The sequence below is a fragment of the Pteropus vampyrus genome, unplaced genomic scaffold (genome assembly GCF_000151845.1).
Source record: "Pteropus vampyrus isolate Shadow unplaced genomic scaffold, Pvam_2.0 Scaffold23, whole genome shotgun sequence".
Lineage (NCBI taxonomy): Eukaryota > Metazoa > Chordata > Mammalia > Chiroptera > Pteropodidae > Pteropus > Pteropus vampyrus.
The window spans coordinates 10566830-10592873 of NW_011888804.1; the positions used below are offsets into that span (position 1 = coordinate 10566830).

Sequence of the window (26044 nt, forward strand, 5' to 3'; positions counted from 1 at the left end):
GGCAGGCGAAGCGCCGTGCAGGCCGGCAACTGGCTGCCACAACGGGCTGTCAGAGCTGGATTGGTCAGCAGCGGAGAAGGAAGCGACCCGTGGGCCCCGAGCTGGCAGAGCCCGGCTGGGGCGATGTGGAGCGTGGGGCGTCGCCGAGCTGCTGGAGCGTCGCTGCTGGGGCTACTGCTGGCGCTCTTGGTGCTGGGCAGCGGTGCCGCCAAGACCGGCGCTGGGTTCGTGACCTGCGGGTCGGTGCTGAAGCTGTTCAATACGCAGCACCGGGTGCGGCTGCACTCGCACGACATCAAATACGGATCCGGTGCGCGGGGCCCGGGACTGGGGCATCGCCAGGGGGCGAGGCGATCGTGGGGGTCTGCGAGCCAGGGGTCTGGAGGTCATCTGGTTGGAGTTGTTGGTGGACTGAGGGGGACAAGGACCGCCTGTTGGAGGGGGTCGGAGGGATATCGGGGGCAGGGAGGATCATCCTGGAGTTGCGGGCCAAAGGACTTGAAGTTCAGCCAGGGGCCAGGGATGGAGGTTGGGGGTAAGAGTTGGGGTCCCAGGGTTGAGGTTGTCTGGGAAAGTTTATGGTGTCCCGGCCGAGGGTGGCGAGTTCCGGGATTGACAGCGACCCGGGTGTGGGCTGGGGTGTCGCCCCTCAGGAAGCGGCCAACAGTCGGTGACGGGCGTGGAGGCGTCTGATGACGCCAATAGCTACTGGCGGATCCGTGGCGACTCGGAGGGCGGGTGCCCGCGTGGGTCCCCTGTGCGTTGCGGGCAGGCGGTCAGGCTGACGCACGTGCTCACCGGCAAGAACCTGCACACGCACCACTTTCCGTCGCCGCTGTCCAACAACCAGGTGAGCTCCCTCCCTCAGCCCCAGGAGAAGCTTCTGGTGTATGTGTGAGGGGCAAACAGAGTCTTGGCTCTTCCTCTCACCCTGTCAGCCTTAGCTGCCTCGGTGCAACAGGCATTTCAATTCAGAAATGTTTACTGAGCGCCCCCTCTGGGGATACAGAGGTGACTGGTACAGAGTCCTGCTCTCTGGAGTTCTCAGCTCAGCCGGGAGGCAGATAATGAAGAGTGATCTGACTCTGTTGGATAGCTCCACAACTGGGAGCAAATTGGACCCAGGAGGGGGATCCACATGGGCTTTGGGGTGGGGAACAGAAACCCTGCAGGGGAGGAGGAATTCAGGCTGGTTCTGGAAGGATAAGCAGGAGTCCTCTAGACCACAGAGAGGAGTCTTTCCAGGCCTGGGGAAGAGCTTGCGCATGGAGTTCACTGGAACTGGGTAGGGGGTGAGGAAGGGTGGGAAGTTAGGGAGGGAGTGGGGTGCAACAGAGGGTGCTTTTGGAGTGTTGTCAGGGAAAAAAAAAAAGCATGAGCTAAATAGAGACCTTGACTGTCAGCCTGAGGAGTTGGGCTTTGTTGAGGGTCAGAGGGGTCAGGATGGAGGAATATGGAGGAGAGAAGAGGCTTTGGCTTTGTAGGAGCCAGTGGTCACCACCCATACAGATGGGATGGGGCATGCATGTATTTGAAGAGCCCGTGTTGAGGAGGTACTACTGGGTGCTGGGGTAGGGGTTGTACTCTCCCATTTTGCAGCTGTGAAAGCTGAGGCTTAGAGAGGTGCAGGGAAAGATCTGAGGCCCAGTGTCCTGGATGCGAGTGCTGCTGTCAGGCAAGTGACCACAAGGGTCTCAGTGAGCCCTTGCAGTGACTACTGTCCTCCCATCCTCTGCACCCATAGGAGGTGAGTGCCTTTGGGGAAGATGGCGAGGGTGATGACCTTGACCTGTGGATGGTGCGCTGCTCAGGGCAACACTGGGAGCGAGAAGCTGCTGTGCGCTTCCAGCACATGGGCACCTCTGTGTTCCTGTCAGTCACCGGCGAGCAGTATGGGAGCCCCATCCGTGGGCAGCATGAGGTACATGGCATGCCCAGTGCTAACACACACAATATGTGGAAGGCCATGGAAGGTATCTTCATCAAGCCCAGCGTGGATCCCTCTGCAAGTCACGATGAACTCTGAGTGCCATGGATGGGTGGATGGAGGGTAGCAGGGTAAGGAGTCTGCAGGGCCACTCTTGGTGGAGACTTTGGGTTTGTAAGAATTCTCAAGTGCCTTCGTTAATTAAAGAATGTTGGTCTGTGACTGTTTTGGTGTGAGCCCAGAAGGTGACCAGGAGTTGCCAGCCTTCCCTGACCCAGTTCACCATCTCTTCCTAAGTGTAAAAATGCTGCCTCCAGCACAGCCTGACAGCTGAACCTGTCCAAACTTTTTTGATGCTTTTCTATGCTCTCCAACACTGTCCTGTAACCCTTAGCTAGTCTGATGCCAAGTGCCCCCTGTTCCCCAACCCCTGAGCTTCATGAACCTTCCTGTTAAGAGTGGGGACAGGGCCTCAGCAGGAGTGGGAGCTCCACTCCTTGCTAGCAGACATGGGGCACACATATTCCAGACCCCTCATCCCTTGAGGTAAGGCCCCTCATTCTCCTGGCAGTTGTGAGAAGTCTTAACACTTGTTAAGTGTTGGAACTCTGCCCATCTGCTGGAAATTAGCATCACAGTTTCCCTCACTTTTGATGCAAATGGCACCCCACACACCCCAGCCTGCATAGGCATGTGGCATCTCAGGCCCCCACTATGACCTTCCAAGGAAATGACAAAACTTCAAAATATATCACAAAGGAAGGTAAACACAAAGAACTGCTACCTGCAGAGATCTGAGAAAGCTTCCTGAAAGAAAGAGGCATAATTTGGGCAGGCACAGCATTACAACTTAAAGACAGGAACAATAAATAGGAGGCACTAAAAAAAAAGTAACAACTCTGCTGGTGTGTGGGTGACCTCTAGAGGTTATAGTGGAGATTACAGTCTTCCTGGACTTGCTAACCACCCAGGTGTGTGTAGGAGGGTAGGGGCTTAAGGGAGCTACTGTAGAGCAGGGGTCCCCAACACCCTGGCAGTGGACGGGTACCAGTTGGTGGCCTGTTAGGAACTGGGCCGCACAGCAGGTGAGTGGAGGGCAAGTGAACAAAACATTTGTATTTGCAGCTGCTCCCCAGTGCTAGCATCACAGTCTCAGCTCCACCTCAGATCATCAGGTATTAGATTCTTATAGGAGCACCTACCGATTCCTGGTGCCAAAAAGGTTGGGGACTGCTTCTGTAGAGGGTGCCACTTTCCTGAATGAGAATAAAAATCCCAGGAGAGTCTGGGTATAGCAACTGGTTGGAAGAGGCTTGGAGAAGTGTGGGCAGAGCACCTTACATTTGAGAAATCAAGCGACTGGGTGTGGGAGAAAAGTTCTGGCCATTTGCGAGGCCTGAGGGGAGGAGGATCCTATGTAGGCACATTACTTCCCACACTCTCCCCCGAGCTTCTGCTCTGCTCAAACACAGACCCCTTCTTGACCTCTCCACTGCCAAACCTCTTGAGCATTGTCTACAAGTCTATTCCCCTCTCCCATCACTCACCTGACCTGAGACAAGATAGGAGTGCAAGTAGATTGTTGGAAGGTGATCCTAGAAAACACTGGGGCAGAGGAGTGGGGCTGTGAGAGAGGGCACGGCAGCTGCTGAAGTTTGCAATGTTGAGCAAGTTACCCCTGTAGGCAATTGAAGCTTATTCCCACTTGGGAATTCTGGGACCCAGTGTAGAACATGAATTAAAGTTATTCCAACCAAAGGGCAAGAAAGTGGAGTGTATTATCCAACTGCTCTCATTGGCTGAGGGCTGCTGGGCAGGCGGGGGAATTACTCTGTAGCACTTCCTACTTGTCCTGGACATTGGGAAGTGTATGTGAGGGTTTTAGTCTACAGCGGGGACAAAAGCCTATAGGCAGAGCTGCAGGATGCTGGCAGTGAGCTTCCTTTCTGTGGAGGTGAGTGCCAAAGGGCTGTGGGCTGAGCACCAACATGCAAAATCAAACAGTGCACAGTATGTAGAAATCCTTGGGAAACCAAGGTGGGAGCAGGTAGGATGGCTTCAAATGCAGGACAAGGCAAAACAACAACAACAACAACAACAATAATAAAAACTGCAGCAGCAGCAGAGCTCTCCTTTATTGAACCCTAAATGCCAGGTTCTGGGTCAACGATTTACACACAGCATTTCATTTGCTCCTTGGCAGCAACCCTATAAAGCAGGTTTAATTATCGTCTTAATTTTGCAGAGGAGGCAACTGAGGTTCCTGAAGATTCAAACCCAGCTCTGCTTGCCTCAAAAACATTTGCTCTCAGCCGTTGGACGTAGAAAATAAGATAGGAGGGGGCCCAGATTTACAGCAGCCTAAGCACCCCCTCCCTCCCCCGCCATACACACATTGCAGCTATGTGAGGGCCAGGCGGTGTATATCCTTCCAGGTCATCAGCCCGCAGTCGGCACTTAATGAATGCTTATCCGCAAAGTGGACCGCAATCACGCAGGAACCCAAGCTCAACACCCTCTTCCCCATACCTCCCTTAGATCCACAAAGCTCCCCCGGCTCCAGGACCTGGTCTCCGCAGCCCAGGCCTACCCGGTGGCTTCCAGCAAGTACCGCTCGGGTCAAGCCTGGAGTTGCAGGTAGGGTGGGGTTATCCCCTGAGGAAGCTCACAGCAGCCGAAAATCCCGTCTGGGAGGCACAGGGAGCAATAGCAACACAAAAAAAGCAGCAGCCTGCAGCCCTGCTCCACAGCGGGCTTCACCGTGCGGGTTCAGGCATTTTCCAAAGATCGCAGCCCTCACTCCCTGAGGGTTTCAACCGCGCATCTGGCGCCGCCTACCGAACTTTCAAGCGCTGTCATCCTTGCAGCTAGAAAACTCGCAGACGCTGGAGCTGAGAAAAGGCGGGCAAAGTTCCTTTTCATAAGTTATGAATAGGGAGAAAGTGTTTGTAGAACTCATTGTTAAAACCTCGGAGCCCGAGATTCTGCCTGCGCTCGGCCAATTGGGCCTGGAGGCTATTTTGAAATCGCTCTTGTCGCAGCCAATAGGTGTGCGGGAAGCGAAGCCCCACGCTGATACCGGCGAATGAGCGAGGCGTGATGCTAAGGAGCCGGGGGCCTGGCCCCGCCGACTGTCACCAGGTTAAAGATGGAGCCGGTGGGCGAGAGGGCGCCACGAGGTGCGGGGTAGTCTTGATGCAGACGACGGGAGCAGATGACTGCCGGGATCTCTCTCTCGCTAACTTTCCCCATCATTCCCGGGCCCAGGGCGGAAGGAGTGTCCCGCCGCGTGAGTAGCAGGGTCTGAAGTGGGGGACGGGCGGGACTGCGTGGAGGGGCGCAGCCCGGATTCCACGCGTCCTTTACGAGAAGGGGACTCCAGAAGGGCAGGAACCCTTCTGCCCTTTCCTCTGCGCAGCTCTGGGCTGACGGGCAGCGAATCTGTTGGGACGCAAAGCGGAGCCCAAGTTGGGGGCCAGGAGCCAAGGATGGGGGCCGAACTGGCAGGGGCGCATCGTCCCGGAGTAGGGCCACCCTCCTCCCGGAGCCGGGGGGCCGGGTGAGGGCGCAAGGTTGTCGGGCTCTACCCATACCCCGCTCCGGGCGCCAGTGGGCTTTGGATTGCGGTGGAGCACGGGCCCCTCTCCTTTGTGTGTGCGACCCCGCTTCCCCGTCCTCTCCCGTTCGGGTGTTGCAGCTACCACTCAATCTGGGGTCTCTGCACCGCAATCTGGAGCGTGCTAAGGAAGACCGGGATGCCATGGGGTCCTGAGGACCCCTAAGACTGCAGCCCCACTGAAATCCCCACTCCTGGCCCTGATGTCCAGGACAGGGCCGCTAGCCCCACCCACCCAAGGTTGAGCTTTCCACCCTGTATTGGAGGGGTGGAGGTCCACCCTGCTGGCCACAGATGCTCTGACGAGGTTGCACTACTTTGCTCTAAGAAGCAGTGCAATGATATTGTCAAAGCATCTGGGACCAGCCTTGGGGACCCCACACCTCCACCTCTTCCCTAGGCCAGGCCCCTTGGGCCTGCAGGATCCCCTAACCCCCCACCCTACTCCCCTTTGCTCTACTGGCTCCATTCTCCATGGAAACTTGAGATCCTGGCCAGGCCTGGGCCTCTGGGGTCAGAGGGCACCCTTCCCCCAGGCAGAGGCCCCGCCCCAGTGGGCCTGCATTCTTGGTCTCAGATCCCCACAGACCACTGAGAGAGGCGCTGGCAGGCCTGCCTGACACTCTTTCCCTGTTGCACTACTGTGGGCCGCTGGGAGGCAGTGCAATGATGAAAGGGCATCGGTCAGGTCCAGCCCACCATCCGCAACGCCAGGGTGGAGGGAGTTTTGCTGCCGCACTCCACCTCCCAGCAGTTTAGGCACAGGTGCAGAATTGGACTGGACCCTCTATCAGAATTAGGTGAGTACAGAGCTGAGGGATTGCCCCACAAACTCTCCATCTGGGTCATGGCTGGACAGGCACAGGGTCAGAGGCCCTGGGCTCAGAGGTCTACTTTGAAGAGGATCTTTCATACCAGCACCCAGGGTAAGATTGTGAACTACAGGTTTGGTCTGGGCCTTGTGGAAAAATAGAGGCCTACTGCTCAGTATGGAGAGTCTGTCTGGACCTGGCTCAGGCCCAGTTCACCCTTGACCACGTGGAGGTGAACTAAACCCAACCCTCCTGGAAGGCTTGGGGAGAACTAGGCTCAGGAGAGAATGTTCTCCTGGGTTCTCAGCAAGAGCACTACTATCTAGGGTGGATAGGTGGCCTTAGGATATGAAGCCCACAGGTGATGCCCACCAACTACACCCATCTTGTTCTTTTACAAGGAGATATGCTTCCCTGAGCCTGCTGAAGGGTCTAGCATGCCCACCCTCACAGCTGGAAGTGGGGAGATTGGAGCTGAACTGCCAAGGAGCCTGACCTCAGGCATGCTTGCAAGGCCACTTCCACCGTCAGGACCTGACATAATGCACAAGGTTTTTCTGTGCCCAGTGACAGTCATTCAAACCTGTCTCCTTGAAAAGAGGCCCAGGTTCCAAATGGGCATTTTGGAGTATCCCTCACCTCTGGCTGAGTATATCGGGATACCAGTTTCACTCCCACTCTGGGTGTAGAAGCCCTGATGTCCATGGAGAGGATGAGGGGCAATGATATATGCTCCCCTGCCTCCTAGGCCTAACCCCTTGGGGTTCCTCCATCCCAAGGCCACCTGACTCAGGCCTGTCCTTTCCCCTGGGCTCCAGGTGCCAAGACTGGAGGTGGCCACCCTTACTATTTGTGAACATAAGGCTCTGCTCAAATGTTCCCTCCTAGAGGAAGCTTTTTCTGGGCTCCACAGCATCCAATATCTGTCCAGCAGAGCCTGTTAGATCCAAATTTTTCTCTCCATGGCTGAAGTCCTACTAGATTGGGACCCCCTTAGGGCAGGAACCATGTCATTTTTAATCTCTTGGCAGTGACTGGCACAGAGGAGGGGCCCATTACACTTTTTAAAAATACAAATAAAGTTGTAAAGTGTGACGTAATATCAGTATAACATGATAGGAGTTAATCATGGGTCTGCTTGACCCCTCAGGATGATTACTGTTTATAAAAAGGCATAAACTATATACTTTTAAGTCTCATTTTGTAAGTCATATGGGGTCAGGAAGCAGAATGGATATCTGAACCCAGGTGTATCTGCTTGCACGCCTAGGCAAATACATGGGTCAGAACTTCTTACTCCTTGGTTGTCTCCAAAGCAGGAGGAAGTGAATGCCACCTCTTATGATGGGGAGAGCCAAGGCTAGGAAGCTAGAAAGTTTGGCTGTGGGTGGTGAAAAATCTCATTAGACTTACCAGGTGCACTCCATGGATCTCAGGGCTGGGTGTGTGTGTGTGTGTAGGACAGGAAGGAAGCATTCCAGGTTGCTTCCTGTCCACCTCATTAGTGGCTGGGAAGGATGGTGGAGGTGTCAGCCACTGACCAAGTAGGAGAGAGAGAAAGAAGCTGTGTCCCAATCTAGATAGGTTCAGTGTGAGATGCCCAAGAAACGTTCCCTGTAGACCCTGGATGTGGGTCTGGAGCTCAGGGGAGGTCTGAACCTGAGAGGCAAGTTAGGCTTGTTAAGTCAGCTCTCGGCTGGGACTAAGAAGTCGGTATGAACGTCCAATATGATATGGTGGAGAGGGAACCTTCTGAAAAGCAAAGTTGTGGCTGGAGATGCTGGTGAAGAGACAACAGTGAGGAACAAAGTGGTTATGAAGGGTGGAGGGAGTTTTGCTGCCTCACTCCACTTCCCAGCAGTTTAGGCACAGGTGCAGAATTGGACTGGACCCTCTATCAGAATTAGGTGAGTGCAGCGCCGAGGAATTGCCCCACAAACTCTCCATCTGGGTCATGGCTGGACAGGCACAGGGTCAGGGGCCCTGGGCTCAGAGGTCTGCTTTGAAGAGGATCTTTCATACCAGCATTCAGGGTATGACTGAACTACAGGTTTGGTCTGGGCCTTATGGAAAAATAGAGGCCCACTGCTCAGTATGGAGAGTCTGTCTGGACCTGGAGGAGAGAAGACAAATTGGAGAGTAGTGGGTTTGATGCTGGAGAGTAAGAAGAGGAAGAGGGTGAAAAGTCTGAGGCTAGAATCGTTCAGGCCAGAGTGAAATTCTTGGGGTGTCTCCTAGGGAGTGGAAAGCAGGGCTCAGGCAGAAGTACTGGAAGATTACAGACCATGAGAAGGAAATGCAGCAGGTATGGGGAGGGGCTGGTGGCGGGCCGAGGTGGTGAGGACCTTAAAAATGTTGCAAGTGTTAGGCCACTGACTCTGTTACCTGGTGTGGCTCTAGGCAGGGTCCCTGCTCCGGGGCGTTCGTCCCTTCGAAGACCAGAAAGCGCATGCCCAGAGGGGCGGGCATTGTCACGTGCAGCCCTCTCGCGAGATTGTTCTGGTTCGCGATCTCCCGGGGGATTGGCTGGAGCGGTTCGGGCGGCGGCGTCAGCAGCAGAGGGGATTCTGTGGCGGCGAGGTGGCCGTGGGGAACAGAGCGGGTGCGTCCCCGACGGGCCCCTTCAGCCCCCGGTGACCCGAGCCCCGGCCTTCGGGAGCGGCCCCTCTACTCCGGCCAGGGGCGGGTAGAGTTGGCGTGCCGGGATCCTCCTTGGCCCCACCCCGACAGTCGCTCCGCCCACAGGCAACCTGGGCAGGCCCTCAACCCCTCCCAGATGGAGGTCCTGGACGAGTTTGACAGCGAGTTCCCCCAGAGTGTGACCTTTTGCCAGCTCATCTCCGAGGAAGACTTCGAGAGGCAGGCGGCGACTTGCACAGAACGCGCACTGCGTCGCCTCTTCCGCAGCCTCGACCGCAATCCGGCGCTGGCCGAGAGGGTGGTGCGCAAGGGCAAGCAGGCCGAATGCGAGCAGCGCGGACTCCTTTCCTTCCTCTGGGTGCGGGCTGCCGTCGGGGCTGCACGCGTGTAGGGTGGCTACCACGAGGGCCAGGGCTGATCTCTGGGGATCAGAGGTGGTGGGGTGGGCACTGTTGGGCCTAGCTGGATTTGCCGCGTAGGGTCTTCCTATAAGTCTGTGACAGCCCAGCTTGGAGAGTGCAGCAGCAGGCCTCTCACCCATCCAGCTTCCTCCTGCCCTACCTGTCCTGCTGTTGTTGCAGGCGAAGTTTTTCACCGCAGTCCAGGGGGAGCTAAACTGTTGCAACAGCATGGGCGCCCTGGAGATGCACCAGCGCCTGGAGCAGCTGAAGAGGAGCATCTACCGCGTGCACCAGTACTCCCAGGGTGAGGCTCGACCTCTGCCTGGCTCAGGTAACCCAGCAAACCTGAGTCAGGGCCCCTCGTCCCTGGTTCTAAAGTCTTCATTATGAAAATGAGCAAGTACAAAACTAGAGACTGCATCGAGTACTCAAGTACCTGTTACCCAGCTTCAGCAATTATCCCCATCTTGTCATGCTTGGTTTAGTCTCTGTTCAACTCCCCCCCCCCCCCGCGCACCTCCCCCTCCCCCCCGGCTTTTTTTGGAGCATTTTATGGAAAACCTTAATACTTTAGAATGCTTCTTAATTTAAAAAAGACAGTTTCTGACATAATCACAATGTTAAACCTGGCATAATTGACAATTCCCTGATACCAGCTGATACTTAGTCCATAATCGGATCTTCCTGATGTTCTGCAGAAGCCTTTCTACACTTGGTCTGTCATGTCAGGACCCAACAAGGCCCACACATTGTTTTGGGTGTTAGGCCTCCTAGGTTTCTTTTCACTGGGTGACCATATAATTTTTGTCCATATTGGGGTACTTGTTAGGAGGAAATGAAAGAGGGCCACATTAGTGACCATACAGGGATGGCAAATGAGGATCTGTGGCCACATCTACTGATTTCCCCTTTGAGGTAGGATACCCTCACTTTTCACCCCCTGCCATTGACTTGAAGAACAGTGTTGTTCTTTTGGGTCTCCCACTTTATGGGTTTATAGCTGTTGTCAGGGTCACTGGTAGCATTTGCTTTTCCTTCCTCTGTATGTCTCAGACAGTGGCTGTAATTGTGTTCACTTCTTTTGGTGTGTTTGTGTTCCATGATAAGACTATGCTGGTGGTGGGGCTATTTCTGCATCACATTGGGAGGCCTGTCTTGCTTGGGGCTCTCACTTTCCATGGTGCTCTTTGTGGTGACCTACCTCCCCTCCTTGGGGAGGCTGTGCGAAGTACCCCACCACCATATTCGGCCCCCACTCTACCCTGCAGGGTAAGCACTCACTGGCATCTTTTGTCACAGATGCCAAGAAGAAGAGAAGGAAGCCAAAATCGAAGAAACAAGAATCCATCCTCTTGCAGAGCCGGTTAAGCTCCTTGTGCCTGCCATCAACACTACTGCCACCTCCGCCACTGCCACCTCCTGTCACTACCATGGCCTCTGTGGTGGCCCCATCACCCTCTGTCTACACTATGCCCAGGGTCTTTGGCCCCTTTCCTCCGCTGCCCAGAAAGTCGGTCAGTGGGTGTATTGCTCCCTCCATGTGGCTCTGAGAGGGGCAGCCACTGTACCCCTCCCTGCTCAGGAGCACCCCAGCAGCTCTCCTGGGTTCACAGCAGTGGCTCTCAAAACTTTGTTTATAAGCAGCAGAACCCTTTTGTAGACTGGGTAGAATGGCAATGGATAAAGCAGATAAAAGCGGGGCTACTTGGGTTGAAGAGTCAGGGTGGCGGTTGAAGTCACAGAGTTCTACATGCTTGGCCTCAGCAGAACAAAGCAGCCCCATGTGCACTGGGCAGAATCCTGGGGACATGTCAAAGGACAGATGGAGAACCACAGGCCCCTCACCGTATCTTCAGCCCTATACTTGCCTCTTACTGTGGGTGTCGTTCTCCATGCTGCCCTCTGAGTTCCTCTACCGTGCCCTTCCGAACTGCCAGCCTCCCATCCCCCAGGCTGCGTTAGGACCTCCTTAGTTGGCTCTTGACCCCTATCTCATCCCCTGTCTCCGTAACATTGAGTTCAGAGTGGGCACAGAGGATGAGCTGACATAGTTGCTGATTGAAAGTTACATAGTTCTCATAGTTCTTCTATAAGGTGATTTTCTTCACAGTGAGGCCCCCATATTTGTCCTGAGATTACCCCTTTGTTTCCCTGCAGGTGGAGAAACTGGAAGTTTCAAGCTCTGAAGTGAAATTAAACCGGACTGGCCTGTCACGGAATCCAAAGAGGTGAAAGGACTTTATTCTGGGCTTGAAGCAAATGAAAAGCAAGCATTTTGGGGAGCATGCTGTGTGCCAGGCTCAGCTATTATTTTCTCCCCACCTCTTAGTTAATCTTCACCACAGGCCTGAATGGTTATTCTCATTGTCCAGGGAAGGAGTCTGGGGTCAGAGATCTGCTCCATGGAAGGGAGTCCCCATGCCCATGTCAGAGATGTGCTCACCAAGGCTGGGGAGGCCCTGCTTAGGAGGAGCCCACAGCCGATGTCCCTGCCCTTTGTCCTGTCTTACAGCCACATGGTTGATCTGACTCCCTTGGTCCTCAGCCCTGGAGGCTTCCATTTCTCGTACCTGCCTGGAAACGGTGCACACAAGCTCCATGGCCCTGGCTTCCCCTGGTAAGCGTGATTCTAAGTCTCCTGGGGGCCAGACACTGTCCTGGCTCAGCCCCTGCCTCACTTCTAACTAGCGTTGTGGTGAGGCCCAGGGCTGGACAAATGTTCTTTATGATGGTCCCTTCTACTTCCAGGAAGGACCTTAGTGTAATGAGGGGTATCGGAAAAGTGGTTCCTCTTCCCTAGTGTTTGTAATGTTGAGAAATCTGAAACAGACAGCCCAGAGGCCAGTAGAAAGGGAATGATTCCATCAGCTTTGGGCAGCCCTATGATTTATGTATGTGTGTGTTTTGCAAAGCAGGGATTTACTGATTATGGGGTTTTAAAAATCACCTGTTTTTTCCCTTATGGTTAAGTATTTCCTATGTCATTGAGTGTTATTCCAAAATATGATTTAGACTGGCTGTTTCATTGCATCAGAGTACAGTTCCATGTTTTTTAGTGTATTCATTTATGAAACCATCACCACAATCAATTTTAGCACATTTTCAACACCCCAGAAGGGGACCCCTTAGCCATCACTCCTCCATTCACCTCTCCTCCAGTCCCTGGCAACCACTCTTTACAATCTATCTCTGTAAATTTGCTTATTCTGAACATTTTATATAAATGGAATCAAATGTGGTCTTTTTTGTATCTGGTTTATTTCACATGCCATGTTTTTAAGGTTCATCCATGTCGTATGAGTTATTTTAAAAATTTTCTTTCAGAGTAGTTTAGGATTCACAGTAAAATTGAGCTAAAAGTGCAGAGAGGTCTCATGTGCCCCCTGCCCCTACACATGCATAGCATCTCTCATTATCAACATCCAACAGAATGGTACATTTGTTACAAGTTGTGAACCTACAGTAACACCTCATAATCACCCAAAGTCCATAGTTTACATTAGAGTTCACTCTTGATGTTGTACATTCTATGGGTTGAATTTCTTCTTATGGTTGAATACTATTTCACTGTATTATATACTACATTTATTCATTCTTAGTTGATGGACATTTGGATTGCTTCCATTTTTTGGCTATTATGAATAATGCTGTTAGGACCATTTGTACACAAGTTTTTATGAGGATATAGTCTTCAGTTTGCATGGGTATACTCCTAAGAGTGGAATTTTAGGTCTTATGGTAACTGTTTAATATTTTAAGAAACTAGGATGTTTTTCAAAACAGCTGCATCATATTACATTCCCACCAATAGTATATGAGATTCTAGTTTCTTCACATCTTTGCTAACACTTGTTTTTTTGATTATAGCCATCCTAGTGGGTGTGAAGTGCTATCTCATTTTGGTTTTGAGTTGTATCTTCCTGATGGCTAATAATGAGCGTTTTTTCCTGTGCTTATTTATTGGTCATTTGTGTATCTTTGGAGAAATATCTATTCAGATACTTGCCCCTTTTTAAATTGGGTTGTCTTTTTATTATTGAGTTGTAAGACATATTTAGATATTGTAAACACAAGACCCTTACTAGACGTTATGATTTGCAGATATTTCCTCTCATTTTGTGGGTTGTCTTTTACTTCCTCGATGGTGTCATTTGAAGAACAAAAGTTTAAGCCTCATTCCTTTGAAAAGCAATCTGTCAAAACATATCAGGAGAACATAGAAGTTTTCATATTCTTCAATCTAGTGTTTTCAATCCTGGAAACTGGCAACAAGGAAATGATTAAGGGGGGAAAATGTGATTGTGCATAAAAATGTTTATGGCAGCATCAGTTGAGAAGGAAAAAACTGGAAACAGCTTAAATATGTATTCACATAATTATGGAATATTATGCAGAATTAAAATTATAAACATGATTATGTAGATTCATGAATTACATCTAAGTGGAAGCAATGGGCTATCAGATCAGAAGGAGGTAGGATGGAGAGGCAGGAAGGTGACTGATTGCTGGGTTACAGAGTCGGGGTGGTCACCAAACACTTTTGCCATGTTGTTACAAAGCAAAATTTTAAAATGAAGTATTATTGAGCACTATTGGGTCCACAGAATAGTGGAGCCACACAGTGGGAGTAGGTCATCATCAAGGCATTTTTGTCGCAGTATTTCCTAGCCTTTTCTAGGCATAGTTTTAAAAGTTGTGATTCAATTAGACAATGTAACTTTTTAAAATTTGCTTTTGCCACTTCACATTAAGGCCCTGGTGAGTTGTACACTTCTTGATAGTCCTTTGAACACAAGCTTCATTGATCGTGTAATAAACATCCAGTGTATGTAGTGCTATAACTTATTTAACTCCACTAGGAGACACTTCTAGTTTTCTACTAGTATAGTTAGTGCTGGTATTAACATCTTTATGTGGTAAGCTGTTCCAGAATTTCAGATTAATTTTCTAAAGTGGAATTACAAGGGAAAGAGTACAGTTTTCAAAAGGACTACCTTTTTTCAGATTCTAGAACAATATTTACTGTAGACAATTTAAAAACTATGCAAAAAGACACCAATTGCTCTGATTCCCACTGCCAGAATTAACTACTGTTACCATATTTTTGTCTTGATGAAGGCTTTTTCCTGCGGATACACACGTGTATATACATAATTGAGAGCATCCTATTAGGCAATTTTGTAGCCATTTCTCAAATGTGATGCTTCCCTTTCATTAAAAATACCTTTAAATTCACCAATAATGACATGCAAAATACTCCATTGTATAGAAGGAACATCATTTACTCAACCATTCTTGCTTGTTGAAATATTTCACTAATGGGGATAATTTTTTGGCTTTTGTTACATATTTCTGAGTGAGCTATGTGCTCATGATGCCATCACCAAAAATGGGTTATTTTTAATTTGTTTAAAAAAAGTTAAAAAAACAAAAAAAAATTCAAGGAAAAAAAAAGTTAACAATACAGAAATGCATACATAAAATATGAGTCCCCTTGCTGCTGAGTCCTGCTGCTAAGAGTTTTGTGTGTACCCTTCCAACACACACACACAGGTTAATTTTTAACCAAAGCAGGATCATATTGCATGTACTTCTCAGCAACTTGCTTTTTTCCATTACTGTACCATTGGGGTGTCTTATTGGGATATACACACCTACCTCATTCCTTAAATAGCTGCAGAATAGTCCACTGCTTGGCTATACCTTGGTTCCTGATGGGTGTTTAAATTGTTTCCAGGTTTTCACAATCACAACATTGCTGCAATGAGCAGCCTTGAACAAACACCTATGGGTGAGATTTCTGGAAGTAGAAACGTATTGAGAGCAATTCCATAGCCTGGGGGTTTGTCGTGTGTACCTCAGCCCTGTGTGTTGGTGTCCCACCTCATGGACATGTCTTGGCTGTCTTCTGCACAGGACCTCAGCCTGTAGTGACTCCCCCAACACCGAGGAGACACCATCCCCTTCTGTGAAGGCCTCCACCTTTACTCCATCTGTCCTGCTCAAGTTCCAGCCTGTGCCCAGACCTAAAGATGACTCAGAGAATGACCCTGGCAGCGCAGAGTCTGTCCCCCACAAGAGGAGCCCATAACCTCTTCCCTACAGACCATGGTGTAGGAACGAATAAAGCTCCCATGGAGGTCCCTTCTTTGTGTTGGGTTTCCTGCAATCCAATGAGCTCCTTCCAGCCTGAAGAAGTCAGGGTAGTGCCATGTATGTGGCCTGAGCCTGCATACTGTAGGTGGTCAACTCAGTGCTATTGTGAAGTCCCCTTGCTTGCCCTCTAACACTGGGAATTCAGCCATGTGCACTTTGAAAGAGAAATGAGTGAGGAGAGTGCTGCCTTTCCCTGCAGCGACTCTGTGGCCCATTGACCTTAGTTGCAAGCCTACCATTTTTTCCTACACCTCGTTCCTAAACAAAAGCCTTATCAGGGTACAGGTTTAGAAAGTGATCTATTCCCACCCTGGAAGAAAATGAGCTGGTGTGTCAGTTTCCAACCTGGCACCTCCCTAATGAATTTCAAAGATAGTGACACATTGTTCCGTCACACTGATCTTAGAATCAAACATGTGAGAGTCGAGTCCTCATAAAATGCTTGATAACTGCTGGATGTTAGCAGATATTCATCGAACCTTTGTGTCTGCCCTGCATCTTGCTTGGGACTGGAGATATAAACCAAGCAGTTGAAGTGTCTGCCCTTAAAGAGCTTATATCTCGTGTGTGTGTGTGTGTGTGTGTGTGTGTGTGTGTAGAGAGAGTAAAGCAGTACATAGATCAAAATACAGATTACAAATTGTGATAAACCCTGTGGGAGCTAAGATGAAGATGTGGTCTGGGAAGCTCTCTGAAGAGGTGACATGTTGAAACCTAGAAATGAGGAGGAGCTAGCCATGAGATGAGAAAGGCAAGGACAACTGGCATTGGGTGACTAGGTAGCTAGTGGTACTGTTGAGGGGAGTGGAGACTGAGCGATGTGGGAGGATGAAGAATTCTGCTTTGATGAGACGTTAAATTTGAGATCATTGGGTCCCCAAGTAGAGGTCAGGAATCTGGAACGTTGGGAGTCAAGGAGTATTTAAAGCCACTATCCTGGGCAAGATCATTCAGTGCATGAGTGCAGACAGGTTCAGGACTTAGGCTGGGACACAGACGTAGTGATTTGGTCGAGGAAAGGGTCCTCTGAAAATGGGTCTTGAAGCTTGATTGCTGCCTGCTTCTGGGATGCTCAGGAGACAGGCCTGGAGGCTGTGGGGACCGAATAGATGGAGAGATTGGAGGTGATCGGGTAGAGAGCGAATGTTGACGTCGCTTTGGAGACGTCTGCCACGTAGGGGAGCAGAGATGGGGCGAAGGCTAATAAGACTTAAGGCTCTAGGCAGACATTTACAAGACCTGAGAACCTAAGTCAAAATAGGGCGAGTTTGAGTGGGGATGGCACTGGACTGGGCTGGACGGGTAGGCGAGGTGGTCTGGAGCGAGGCCCCGGAGAAGATGAGGCTTCGAGGCAGCTCAGCCCTGACAGGACGCGAGCCCAACGGGGAACTCGGGCCAAGGACTCGCCACGCCCGCTGGCGTGTCCCCCTTGGCGCCTGAGACCGTGTTTCCCGGCATGCCGAGCGCCCGCTTCCAGGGCAGGACCCGGAAGTACTTAAGGAGCTCGGCTGAGACACCGGGGACTGAGTTGGCTGTTGTTTTTCTGCTCTCAGTGGTCCTGCAACCGCCGCTTCCGTCGCCATGGGGAAGCGACAGCATCAGAAGGACAAGATGTAAGTTGAGCCTCACCCGGGAGCGGGGGCCCCGCTCTGCCTCAGTCCTCCCTTGTCCCGCACTCTGCGCCATCCTCCTCTCCGCTCAGAGCTGGGCCGCAGAACCGTTCTCAGGTGGCTTTTCCTCCAGGATGCCTCCGCCCCCTCCTCAGGCGGGGTAATTACCCTCCAGCCGCGAGGTCTCCCGGGATCCTGGCTCTAATATACCATAGGTGTCCTTACCTGGGCACGGCCCTCCCGCTGCCTCGGCAGCCCGCGGGCACAGCCCCCTCGACTTCACTTTTGCCCGGAACGGCCCTCCTTTCACCTCACGAGCTCTGCTCCTGAATTAGCTCCTCTCTCTTCTGAATCTCCAGTCTCTCCCTTTGTGCTGGTTCACGCCCATCAGCCTGCACACGTGCTGCAGAACCTTCCAATTTAAAACAAACTAACCTTGTCCATGTTCCCCTCCACCTGCCAGCGTGTTTCTTAAGTGAAAGACCTGTGCCTACTGGCCGTTTTCTGCTGTCTCTCCAGTGAAGCTTTTGCCTCAGCACTATTATCAGGATCCCAGTAACTTCTTTGTTGGTGAATCTAGTGGTCAATTCTCAATCCTCATTTTGTTGGGCTTCTCAATAGCGTATGACACAGTTGACCACCTCTCTCTTTTTGACAAAGCCCTTTGGTATCTGGGACATCACATGCTCTTTGTTTTCAGTCTATCTCAGTGGCCTCTCTTTTCTCAGTCTCCTTTGCTGGACCTTCCTCCCCTCTTCTAGAACTCATAGGTCAATATCTCCTAGATTTCTTCTCCCTTTACATTCTCCCTGGGTGGTCTCCAGCCTTGCAGTAGTCAGCTGATACTCAGCTTATCCACTTCGAGGTCTGACAAGCATCTTAAATTTAATATGCCCCAAACGGGGCTCTTGATTTTGAGCGCCTGAGTCTGCTCCTCCCCCATTTTCCCTATCTCAGTGGTCACGTCCCTACTTCGTTTGCTCAGGTTAGAAGTCTGGGAGTCAACCTTGGTGCCTCTTTCTCTCAGCTCTCTCTTCCTCCTGGCCATCAGTAAATCATGCTGGCTCTTCCAGGAACTGACCACTCACCCACCAATTTCCACATAGGTGAAGTTTATGCCAACTCCTTGGACCTTTGTAGTCACTTCCTGATTGAATTTCTGCTGCCTCTCTTGCTCGTCCCATCACGTGCAGCAGCCAGAGTGATGCTTTGAGGACCAATGTTAGATCATGTCAGAGCCCTGCTCCAAACCCTCCAACAGTTTCCATCAGTCTTACAGCAAATCCAGAGTCTTTACACGGCCTGCCAGGTCCCTCATGATCCAACCACCGCCTGTGTCTCCTTCATTTACTGCCACATGCCCCCCTGCCCCATGCACACTCTTCTTCAGTGACTTTGCCCTTCTTTGGGAACACACAGCTTTTTCTACCTCAGGGCTTTTCTACATGATATGGCTGCCTGATCCCTCTGCCTGGAGAGCTCTTCCCCCAGATCTTCACATGGCTAGCTCCTCCTCATCATCAAGCCTTCTGTTCATTTCAGTTCATTTCTTTCAGAGCAAAGCTCGACTGTTTGTATTTGCTTACCAGTTTGTGTATCCCCATATCTGTTGTGTTTATCATTATTGCCTGACTTAGATGTTTAATAAGCGTTTGCTGAATGTGTGAAATGATTCAGTCATCTCTTACTTCCAGAGACTCTGTCCTCCTTATAAAGAGGGTGGTAGTAAGATTCTGTCTCTCTTCTTCAGGTACATTACCTGTGCTGAATACACTCACTTCTATGGTGGCAAGAAACCAGGTAAGGCATGAAATCCTGCTCCCCTCCATTATGTGTGGGGATGTAACTAAGGAATGATATCTTCACTATACAATGAGCCTGTGAAAATTAACAATAAGAATATGGAAACTATAGTAAACAAATGGGCTGAGGACACTGTCACATTTTGGTAATTCTCACAATATTTTGAACATTTTCATTACTATACTTGTCATGGTGATCTGTGGTCAGTGATCTTCACTGTTACTGTTGTAATTGTTTGGGAGCACCATGAACCATGCCTGTGGAAAATGGCAAACATAATAAATGTGTGTGTTCTGACTGCTCTACCGACTGGCTGTTCCTGTGTCTCTTCCTCTCTTTGGGCCTCCCTATTCCCTGAGACACAACACTATTGAAATTAGGCCAGTAAATAACTCTACAATGACTTCTTAATGTTCAAGTGAAAGGAATAGCCATATGTCTCTTTACTTTAAAGTCAAATTAGCAATGATGACGCTCAGTGAGGAAGGCATGTGGATAACCAAGACAGGCCAAAAGCTAGGCCTCTTCCACCAGCTAGCCAAGTTGTGAATGCAACAAAAAGGAAATTAGAAGTGCCACTCCAGTGAATACACAGAGAAGACAGTGCAACAGCCTTATTGCTGATAGGTAGAAAATTTTAGTGATCCGGATAAAAAAATAAAACCAGTCACAACATTCTCTTAGGCCAAAGCCTAATCCAGAGTAAGGTTATAACTCTCTTCAATTAAATTCTGTGAAGGCTGAGAGAGGAAGCTGCAGAAGAAGTTGGAAGCTAGCAGAGGTTGGTTCAATGATGTTTAAGGAAAGAAGCTGTCTCCATAACATGAAAGTGCAAGTTGAAGCAAAAGGTACTTATGTAGAAGCTGCAGCAAGTTATCCAGAAGATCTAGCTAATATAATTAATGTAAACAACAGATTTCTAATGTAGATGAAACAGCCTTATATTGGAAGAAAATGCCATCTGGGACTTTCCTAGGACCCTTAAGAATTAAGCTAAATCTATTCTGCCTGCGCTCTATAAATGGAACAACAACCCTTATATGACAGACAGCATATCTATTTATAATATGGTTTACTAAATATTCGAAGTCCACTGTTGAGACTTACTCCTCAAAAAAAAAAAGCTTTTCAATATTTTACTGCTCATTGACAATGCAACCAGATCTCTAATGGAGATGTACAACAGAGGTAATGTTTTCATGCCTGCTAACACAACATTTATTCTGCAATCTGTGGATCAAGGAGGAATTTCAACTTTCAAGTCTTATTATTTAAGAAATACATTTTGTATAGCTGTAACTATCATAGATGGGAATTCCTCTGATGGCCCTAGGCAAAGTAAATTGAAAGCCTACTGGAAAGGATTCACCGTTCTAGATGCCATTAAGAACATTTGTAATTCATGGGACAAGGTCAAAATATCAACATTAATAGGAGTTTGGAAGAAGTTGATTCTAACCCTCATGGATGACTTTGAGGGATTCAAGACTTCAGTGGAGGAAGTAACTGCAGATATGGTAGAAATAGCAAGAGAACTAGAGTTTGAAGTGGAGCCTAAAGATGTGACTCAGTTGCCGCAGTTTCACGATAAAACTAATGGAAGAAGAGTTGCTTCTTCTTGAGATGGAACATACTCCTGGTATAGGTGCTCTGAAGATTGTGGAAATGACAACAAAGGATTTAGAATATTACATAAACTTAGTTGATAAAGTAGCATCAGTGTTCGAGGCAGTTGACTCTAATTTTGAAAGTTCTGTAGGTAAATACTATCAAATGGCATTGCATGCCTCAGAGAAATTGTGAAAGGGAAATTCAGTTGATGCAGCAAACTTCACTGTTGTCTTATTTTAATAAGTTGCCACAGCCACCCAACCTTCAGTAATCACTACCCCCATCAGACAGCAACCATGAATGATGAGGCAAGACCCTCCTCCAACAAAAAGATTACAACTCGCTAAAGGCTCAGATGATGGTTAGCATTTTTTAGCAATAAAACGTTATATAATTGAGGTATATACAGGACTTTTTAAAGATGTAATGCTGTTGCACGCTTAATACACAACAGGATATACTATATTATACAATATAGTATAAACATAACTTTTGCAGGCACTAGGAAACCCAAAAATTCATGTGACTTACTTTATTGCAATGCTTGCTTTATAGTGGTGGTCTGGAACTGACGACCCCACAGTAGCTCTGAGTTATGCCTGTATGTGCTTTTTCCGCTTAAATTCTTTCCTGATCTACCCCATGTGTTTTGCTTCTATCTGTTGAAACGTTTTTAATCCACAGCAATTGCTGCACTAGGTAATTTATCTCAAAATTTTCTTAAGATGTAATCGAATTATTAGGAGTAACACATATGAAATTTTTTACACAATAAATTTTGTCTTTTATTTCATTTTAAAAGATATCCCACAAACAAATTTTCGTCGGTTACCTTTTGACCACTGCAGGTAAGAGTTTTGAGAGTTTAATCTTTCCCTCATAATCATTCTCTGATACTCAGTTATTTGGCAGTGAATCTGATCCTTGAAGATGCAGTTGTGTGTTCTGTTTGCATTTCCCCATCTAGACCTTCCCTAGACTGGTAGAAGGTGACCCAACAATGATAACTTATTTTTGCTAATCTGTGTCTATGTTTACATACTTTGTCTTTTTAACCTTGTTCTTACCTTCCAAAGTAGATAGACTCTGATGTTAAGCCTGTTTTATAGTTGAGAGAATTAGTGTTTGCAAGGTGGATTGCTTTGCACCAGTGTCACATCCAGGAAGTGGTACCACTGAGGCTTGAACCCAGTGGTCTACTCCTGGCCAGTGCCTTTCACCCTTTACTTTTCATCCAGAATCTAAGTAGTAACAGCGGAGGCAACAGTCATGATACCATGATCCTCTTCCTTCTTCCCTGGGAGCATAGTTCACCAGTGGGGGTGGGGGTGGGAGTGGGGAGCCACTCAAATGCTTCTTCCCACCCCCATTGCAGAGCCACTCAAATGCTTCTCACCCCAGGTGGTATGTATATGAACAGAAGACAGGTCTACTGGGAAAGTGGGACTTGGACTAGTGAACCCTAACACATTGGGTGTTGTAGGGGCAGGCAGCTTTTGTGGTCCCCTTGGGCCTGAGTTTCTCCAAGCTCCAGTCATAGTCATTTCTTCCTTGGACACATGCATGTCTGCAAAGCATTCCCCACTGCCCCACGAGTTCTGATTCCATAGGTCAGGGTGAGCCTTGAGAGCTGACAAAGCTCTCCTGGTGATCCTAGCACCTTGGTTGGGTCAGGTGAGCCAGATGCCACAGGGTGATGAGGGTGCAGGGAAGGCTGGGGGATGGAGCCATTGGACCTGCCCAGGAGCCCCCAAGAGGCTCCCACACAGTGTTGCGTGAGGGCTTTTCCTGCTCATACCGCTTGCTCAGAGAGAGTGAACAAATGAGGCCCTGGTGTCATTGGCTGGATTTCTCTCTACCCCACCAAGTTTTGTCATCACATCATGAGAATGTCTTATTTGGATTGGGTATGAATTGGTTTTATGGAAATAACTTCCATCCTTGGTTCCCAGTTCCTCCAAGGGGTCTCCATTCTGGGTCTCGCTCATTTTTTAACTACCTTGGGTTCTGGGTAAAAATGGTCTTGGGCTTTGAGAATGTGCCCTTCAGGTCCCGTTTGGGAGAAGGTGCATGTACATTTCTTGCTGCTTTGAGCTCGATTTGGTTCAGGGTCCTACTCTGGTCAGGCCCTAGCAGCACCAGCAACACTACAAGGTTAGAGTAGACCAGAGAGGGAGGTGGTGAGGTTGCCCCATGAGGGCTTCTTGGGGCAGCGTTGGGAGGTGACCCCTATGTTGCCAGGCTGTCCAGGTCTTGGGGACTGACCTGTGTTTACCAAATGTATATAAGTGACCGATGGATGTATAAACAAGCCAGGTCAGCGAGGGCTCTTGATGGCTAGTTACAGTAACCCCATGCAAGAAAAAAGGTTATTGGCTCAAGAAAGTCCACCAGATACAGTCTCCCTTCATCTGTGGGCTCTGCCTTTTCTAAGGAGACCCATCTCGAGGTAGCAAATGGCCTGTTGCAGTCCGGGTCTCTGTAGGCCCCTCTACCCCCACATCCACTTACCAGAATTAACCAGGGCCCCTGGGGCCTCGGGTTTCGCCTGAGTCACATGTCCACCCCTTGGGAATACGTGGAGAGCTATGTGTACACTCTGTGGTCAGGAGCAGACAGGGCTCCCTTAGACCATAAGAGCCCCATGGGAGTCTCTTGGGATGGGAGAGGGCAGTTCTCAGTAGAACAGTGTAGCCTGGCTGTGCCTGCTATGTGAAGTTTTGGGGAGTGAATTCTCATCCTCCCTCACCCAGGCCACCTCTAGGGACCTCTTTTGGGCTTAAACATGATCATGTGTGTTACATGCTACAGCAGAAGGTATGGAGAGGATCAGCCTGCTGCTGTTTCAAAGCCCCCTCCTGGAACCCTTGCCTCGTCTATACTTGTTTGTACTGGGATCTTCTGAGGGGCAGGGATGTGGAGGTCACCTCTGTGCTGGCACCCTCCCCCAGGCTGAGTAGACGAACACTGGAATCGGAGGAATGACTGAAGGAGGGAGGGGCAAAGGGAGAAGCCACAGGAGGCACATGGGAGTGGCCTGGCTAGCCCACTGTGTACCCGTGAGTGACCATGTCCTTTCTCAGTCTCTCTCTGCAGCCCTTCACCTACCCTGTCTGCACTCCTGAAGGCGTCGTGTTTGACTTACTGTGAGTTCTCCCTTGACTTTTGAGTTAACAAATGGATGAGATTGTTGACACCTATTCAGGGAGGGGAGGTGGGGCCAGGTAGAGGGTTTGTGGTTCCAGGTGGTATCAAGCCAGACCATGCTGAGGTCCCAGCAGCCCTGGGTGGGCCTTTTGAGAACTCAAGAGGGACTGGCATGTCCTCAGATGAAGAGGTGGCTCATGCTCCTCATAATTAGGGTGTATACTTTCCAGTGCTGTATTTTGAAGCATTGTGCTCAGTTTTATGTTCTAACATAAGCCGGCTTCTATAATTCTCTTATGTTTTATACTTATTTTAGAAAAATTAGAAAATACTTCAAAGGAAAAGGAAAATTTTATAATCACACTATGTAGGATAAACACTGTCAATATTTTTACTTATCTTTTTCTGAGTTTATTTGTGGGAACATGGTTGAGATAATACCATGAAGATAGTTCTTGATCCATTCTCTACTCAGTCATGATTAGAGCTTTTCCCCCCATATAATCTAGAATTCTCTGGAAGTTATAATTTTGATGGTGACCCAGAATCTCATTGTATGGACTTATCAACATTTACGTACATCTTTTTTCATTAGTTTGTGTTGTTTATACATAAGTGTAATTAAAACCATGAACATACTTTGAAACCTATGGATCCAGAAATATCCCCCACTTCCTTTGACAAGGCAAGGTGTCCTCTTCTTGGCTTTTGCTAACAGAAGTGAAATAGAGCAAAGCCCCTTAATAGCTGTCACATGGAAGCAGCCTTCTGGACTGTGCTGTCGTCACTAGGCTGCACCTGCCCACTATGCTGATGCTGTCTGTTCTGTTCTCTTCTCTTCAGGAACATCGTCCCTTGGCTTAAGAAGTACGGGACCAACCCCAGCAATGGCGAGGTAGGGGCTGTGCAGGAGTTTAAGTGATGCTGGTGAATGCTGTTCTCTCACTGGTCCTTTTGTTCTGTGGTTTTCATGTACACACAAGCGCAGTAGAGGACCATTCATGGGGCACAGTGAGGGCTGTCCTCCCCTCTCCGTTTTCTTTCCAGAAATGTTCCCTATGTGTGCACACGTGTACAGGTGTACATCTTCTTTCCTTGAGCCACGGGTGTGGTCACATGCGTGAACCCCTCTGTACCTTTCTTTCTCATCCTGCAGTGTGTTGAAGATCTGAGTGTCAGGGATACCTCAGCAGGGCCCTGAAGGCTCTGAAGGGAGCTTGGGCTTGTTCTGGGTGGACTGGAAGCTGGGCAGGGTTTTAAGCAGGAGGATATTGTGGTCTGGCCTCTGTTTTAAAGGCTCACTCTGACTGCTATGTGGGGAGCAAACTGGAAGGAGGTGAGGGTGAAGGCTGGGGAAGCAGCCAGGAGGCTATGCACTTGTCTGGGCAAGAGGTGCTAGGCGAACTTGGACCAGGGTGCAGGCCATGGCAGTGGAACATAGAGGCTGGACCCAAGGTCACTGTGGAGAGTGGACCAGTGGGACTTGCTGAGATACCGTGCCAGGGTCCATGTTTTTGTGGGTCGGGGAGAGCTCGGTGCTAACCTTCTAGTGCAGTCGCATCTTAGGAGGACTGGGCCACTTAGCATGTCCTTTGCCAGGGACAGGCAGGTAGAACCGGGTGATGCAGCCTGTGCTTGGATTCCAGGTTAGTGGGCCTTCGGTAGGAAGATGGATCTCTCAGAACCAGAGCCACAGGTGGCAGGAGAGAGGTTTGGGCGTGGAGTGGGGGCAGGCATTTGGGCTGGAGATGGGATGAAGAGGGCATGCAGGGAGCTTGGGGACTTCTGCAGGACTTTGGAGGACAAGTAGGCTCCTCCAGGGTGTTTGGGGGCAGTGTTCAAGGCTGAGAGGTTAGCCTGATGAGAGAGTGCGGCCAGTGTGCGGAGGAATGGCGTACAGGGTAAGGTGGGTAGTGTGGGGACTGGCACTGTGGGGCTGGGAGCTGGGCCAGATCTTAGAGCCCTGTGTGCCAGGTTAACGCCCTGACTTGACCGGGAAGACAGTGAATTGGGTGAGGCCTAGTCAGCTCTGTGACAGACACCCTGGAGGCCATCGTTTTCATCCTCTTTGTCATCAGGGAGGCCCAAGAGGACCTGGGTGCTGTGAGGCTTGAGGGGGCGGAAATGAAGCAGATGAGTGATGTGAACAGTGTGCTGGTTGTCAGCCTAGGACTTGTGAAATGTCACTGGTTTGGTCTTTACTTAGCTGTAGTCTTGTTACTTAATTTCTGGAGACCTCTTCGTGCTGCCTGGGCTTCTATGGCCCTGTGACATTCTAGGGAGGTGTAGGGTTCTGTGGCCTCTTTGGGTCAGGTCTGAGG

General features: G+C 49.6%; 3 protein-coding genes across 6 annotated transcripts in view; all 3 read left to right on the plus strand.

Moving 5' to 3' along the window:
• Nucleotides 1-2149, plus strand: SDF2L1 (stromal cell derived factor 2 like 1). Its single transcript, XM_011355949.2, has 3 exons — nt 1-310; nt 654-850; nt 1745-2149. The coding sequence occupies exons 1-3, from the start codon at nt 124-126 to the stop codon at nt 2024-2026; spliced, it is 666 nt and encodes a 221-aa protein (XP_011354251.1). The 5' UTR covers nt 1-123; the 3' UTR covers nt 2027-2149.
• A 2749-nt stretch (nt 2150-4898) lies between these two features.
• Nucleotides 4899-15540, plus strand: LOC105289324. 4 transcript variants are annotated; one of them, XM_011355950.2, is made up of 7 exons: nt 4899-5216; nt 9101-9353; nt 9577-9727; nt 10696-10910; nt 11554-11624; nt 11909-12013; nt 15313-15540. In XM_011355950.2, the coding sequence occupies exons 2-7, from the start codon at nt 9132-9134 to the stop codon at nt 15485-15487; spliced, it is 939 nt and encodes a 312-aa protein (XP_011354252.1). In that variant the 5' UTR covers nt 4899-5216; nt 9101-9131; the 3' UTR covers nt 15488-15540. The 4 variants fall into 4 exon arrangements, with proteins under 4 accessions (XP_011354252.1, XP_011354253.1, XP_023384064.1 ...); XM_011355951.2 differs by having other exon boundaries at nt 9577-9700; XM_023528296.1 differs by having other exon boundaries at nt 9101-9296.
• Nucleotides 15541-17008: 1468 nt separating this feature from the next.
• PPIL2 (peptidylprolyl isomerase like 2) overlaps nt 17009-26044 on the plus strand; it is a 27402-nt gene continuing 18366 nt past the window's right edge. The window contains exons 1-5 of the mRNA XM_023528162.1: nt 17009-17165; nt 18913-18962; nt 21379-21424; nt 23660-23722; nt 24567-24618. Coding sequence (XP_023383930.1) covers nt 17134-17165; nt 18913-18962; nt 21379-21424; nt 23660-23722; nt 24567-24618 — 243 coding nt within the window. The 5' untranslated portion in view covers nt 17009-17133. The remainder of the gene's footprint in view (nt 17166-18912; nt 18963-21378; nt 21425-23659; nt 23723-24566; nt 24619-26044) is intronic.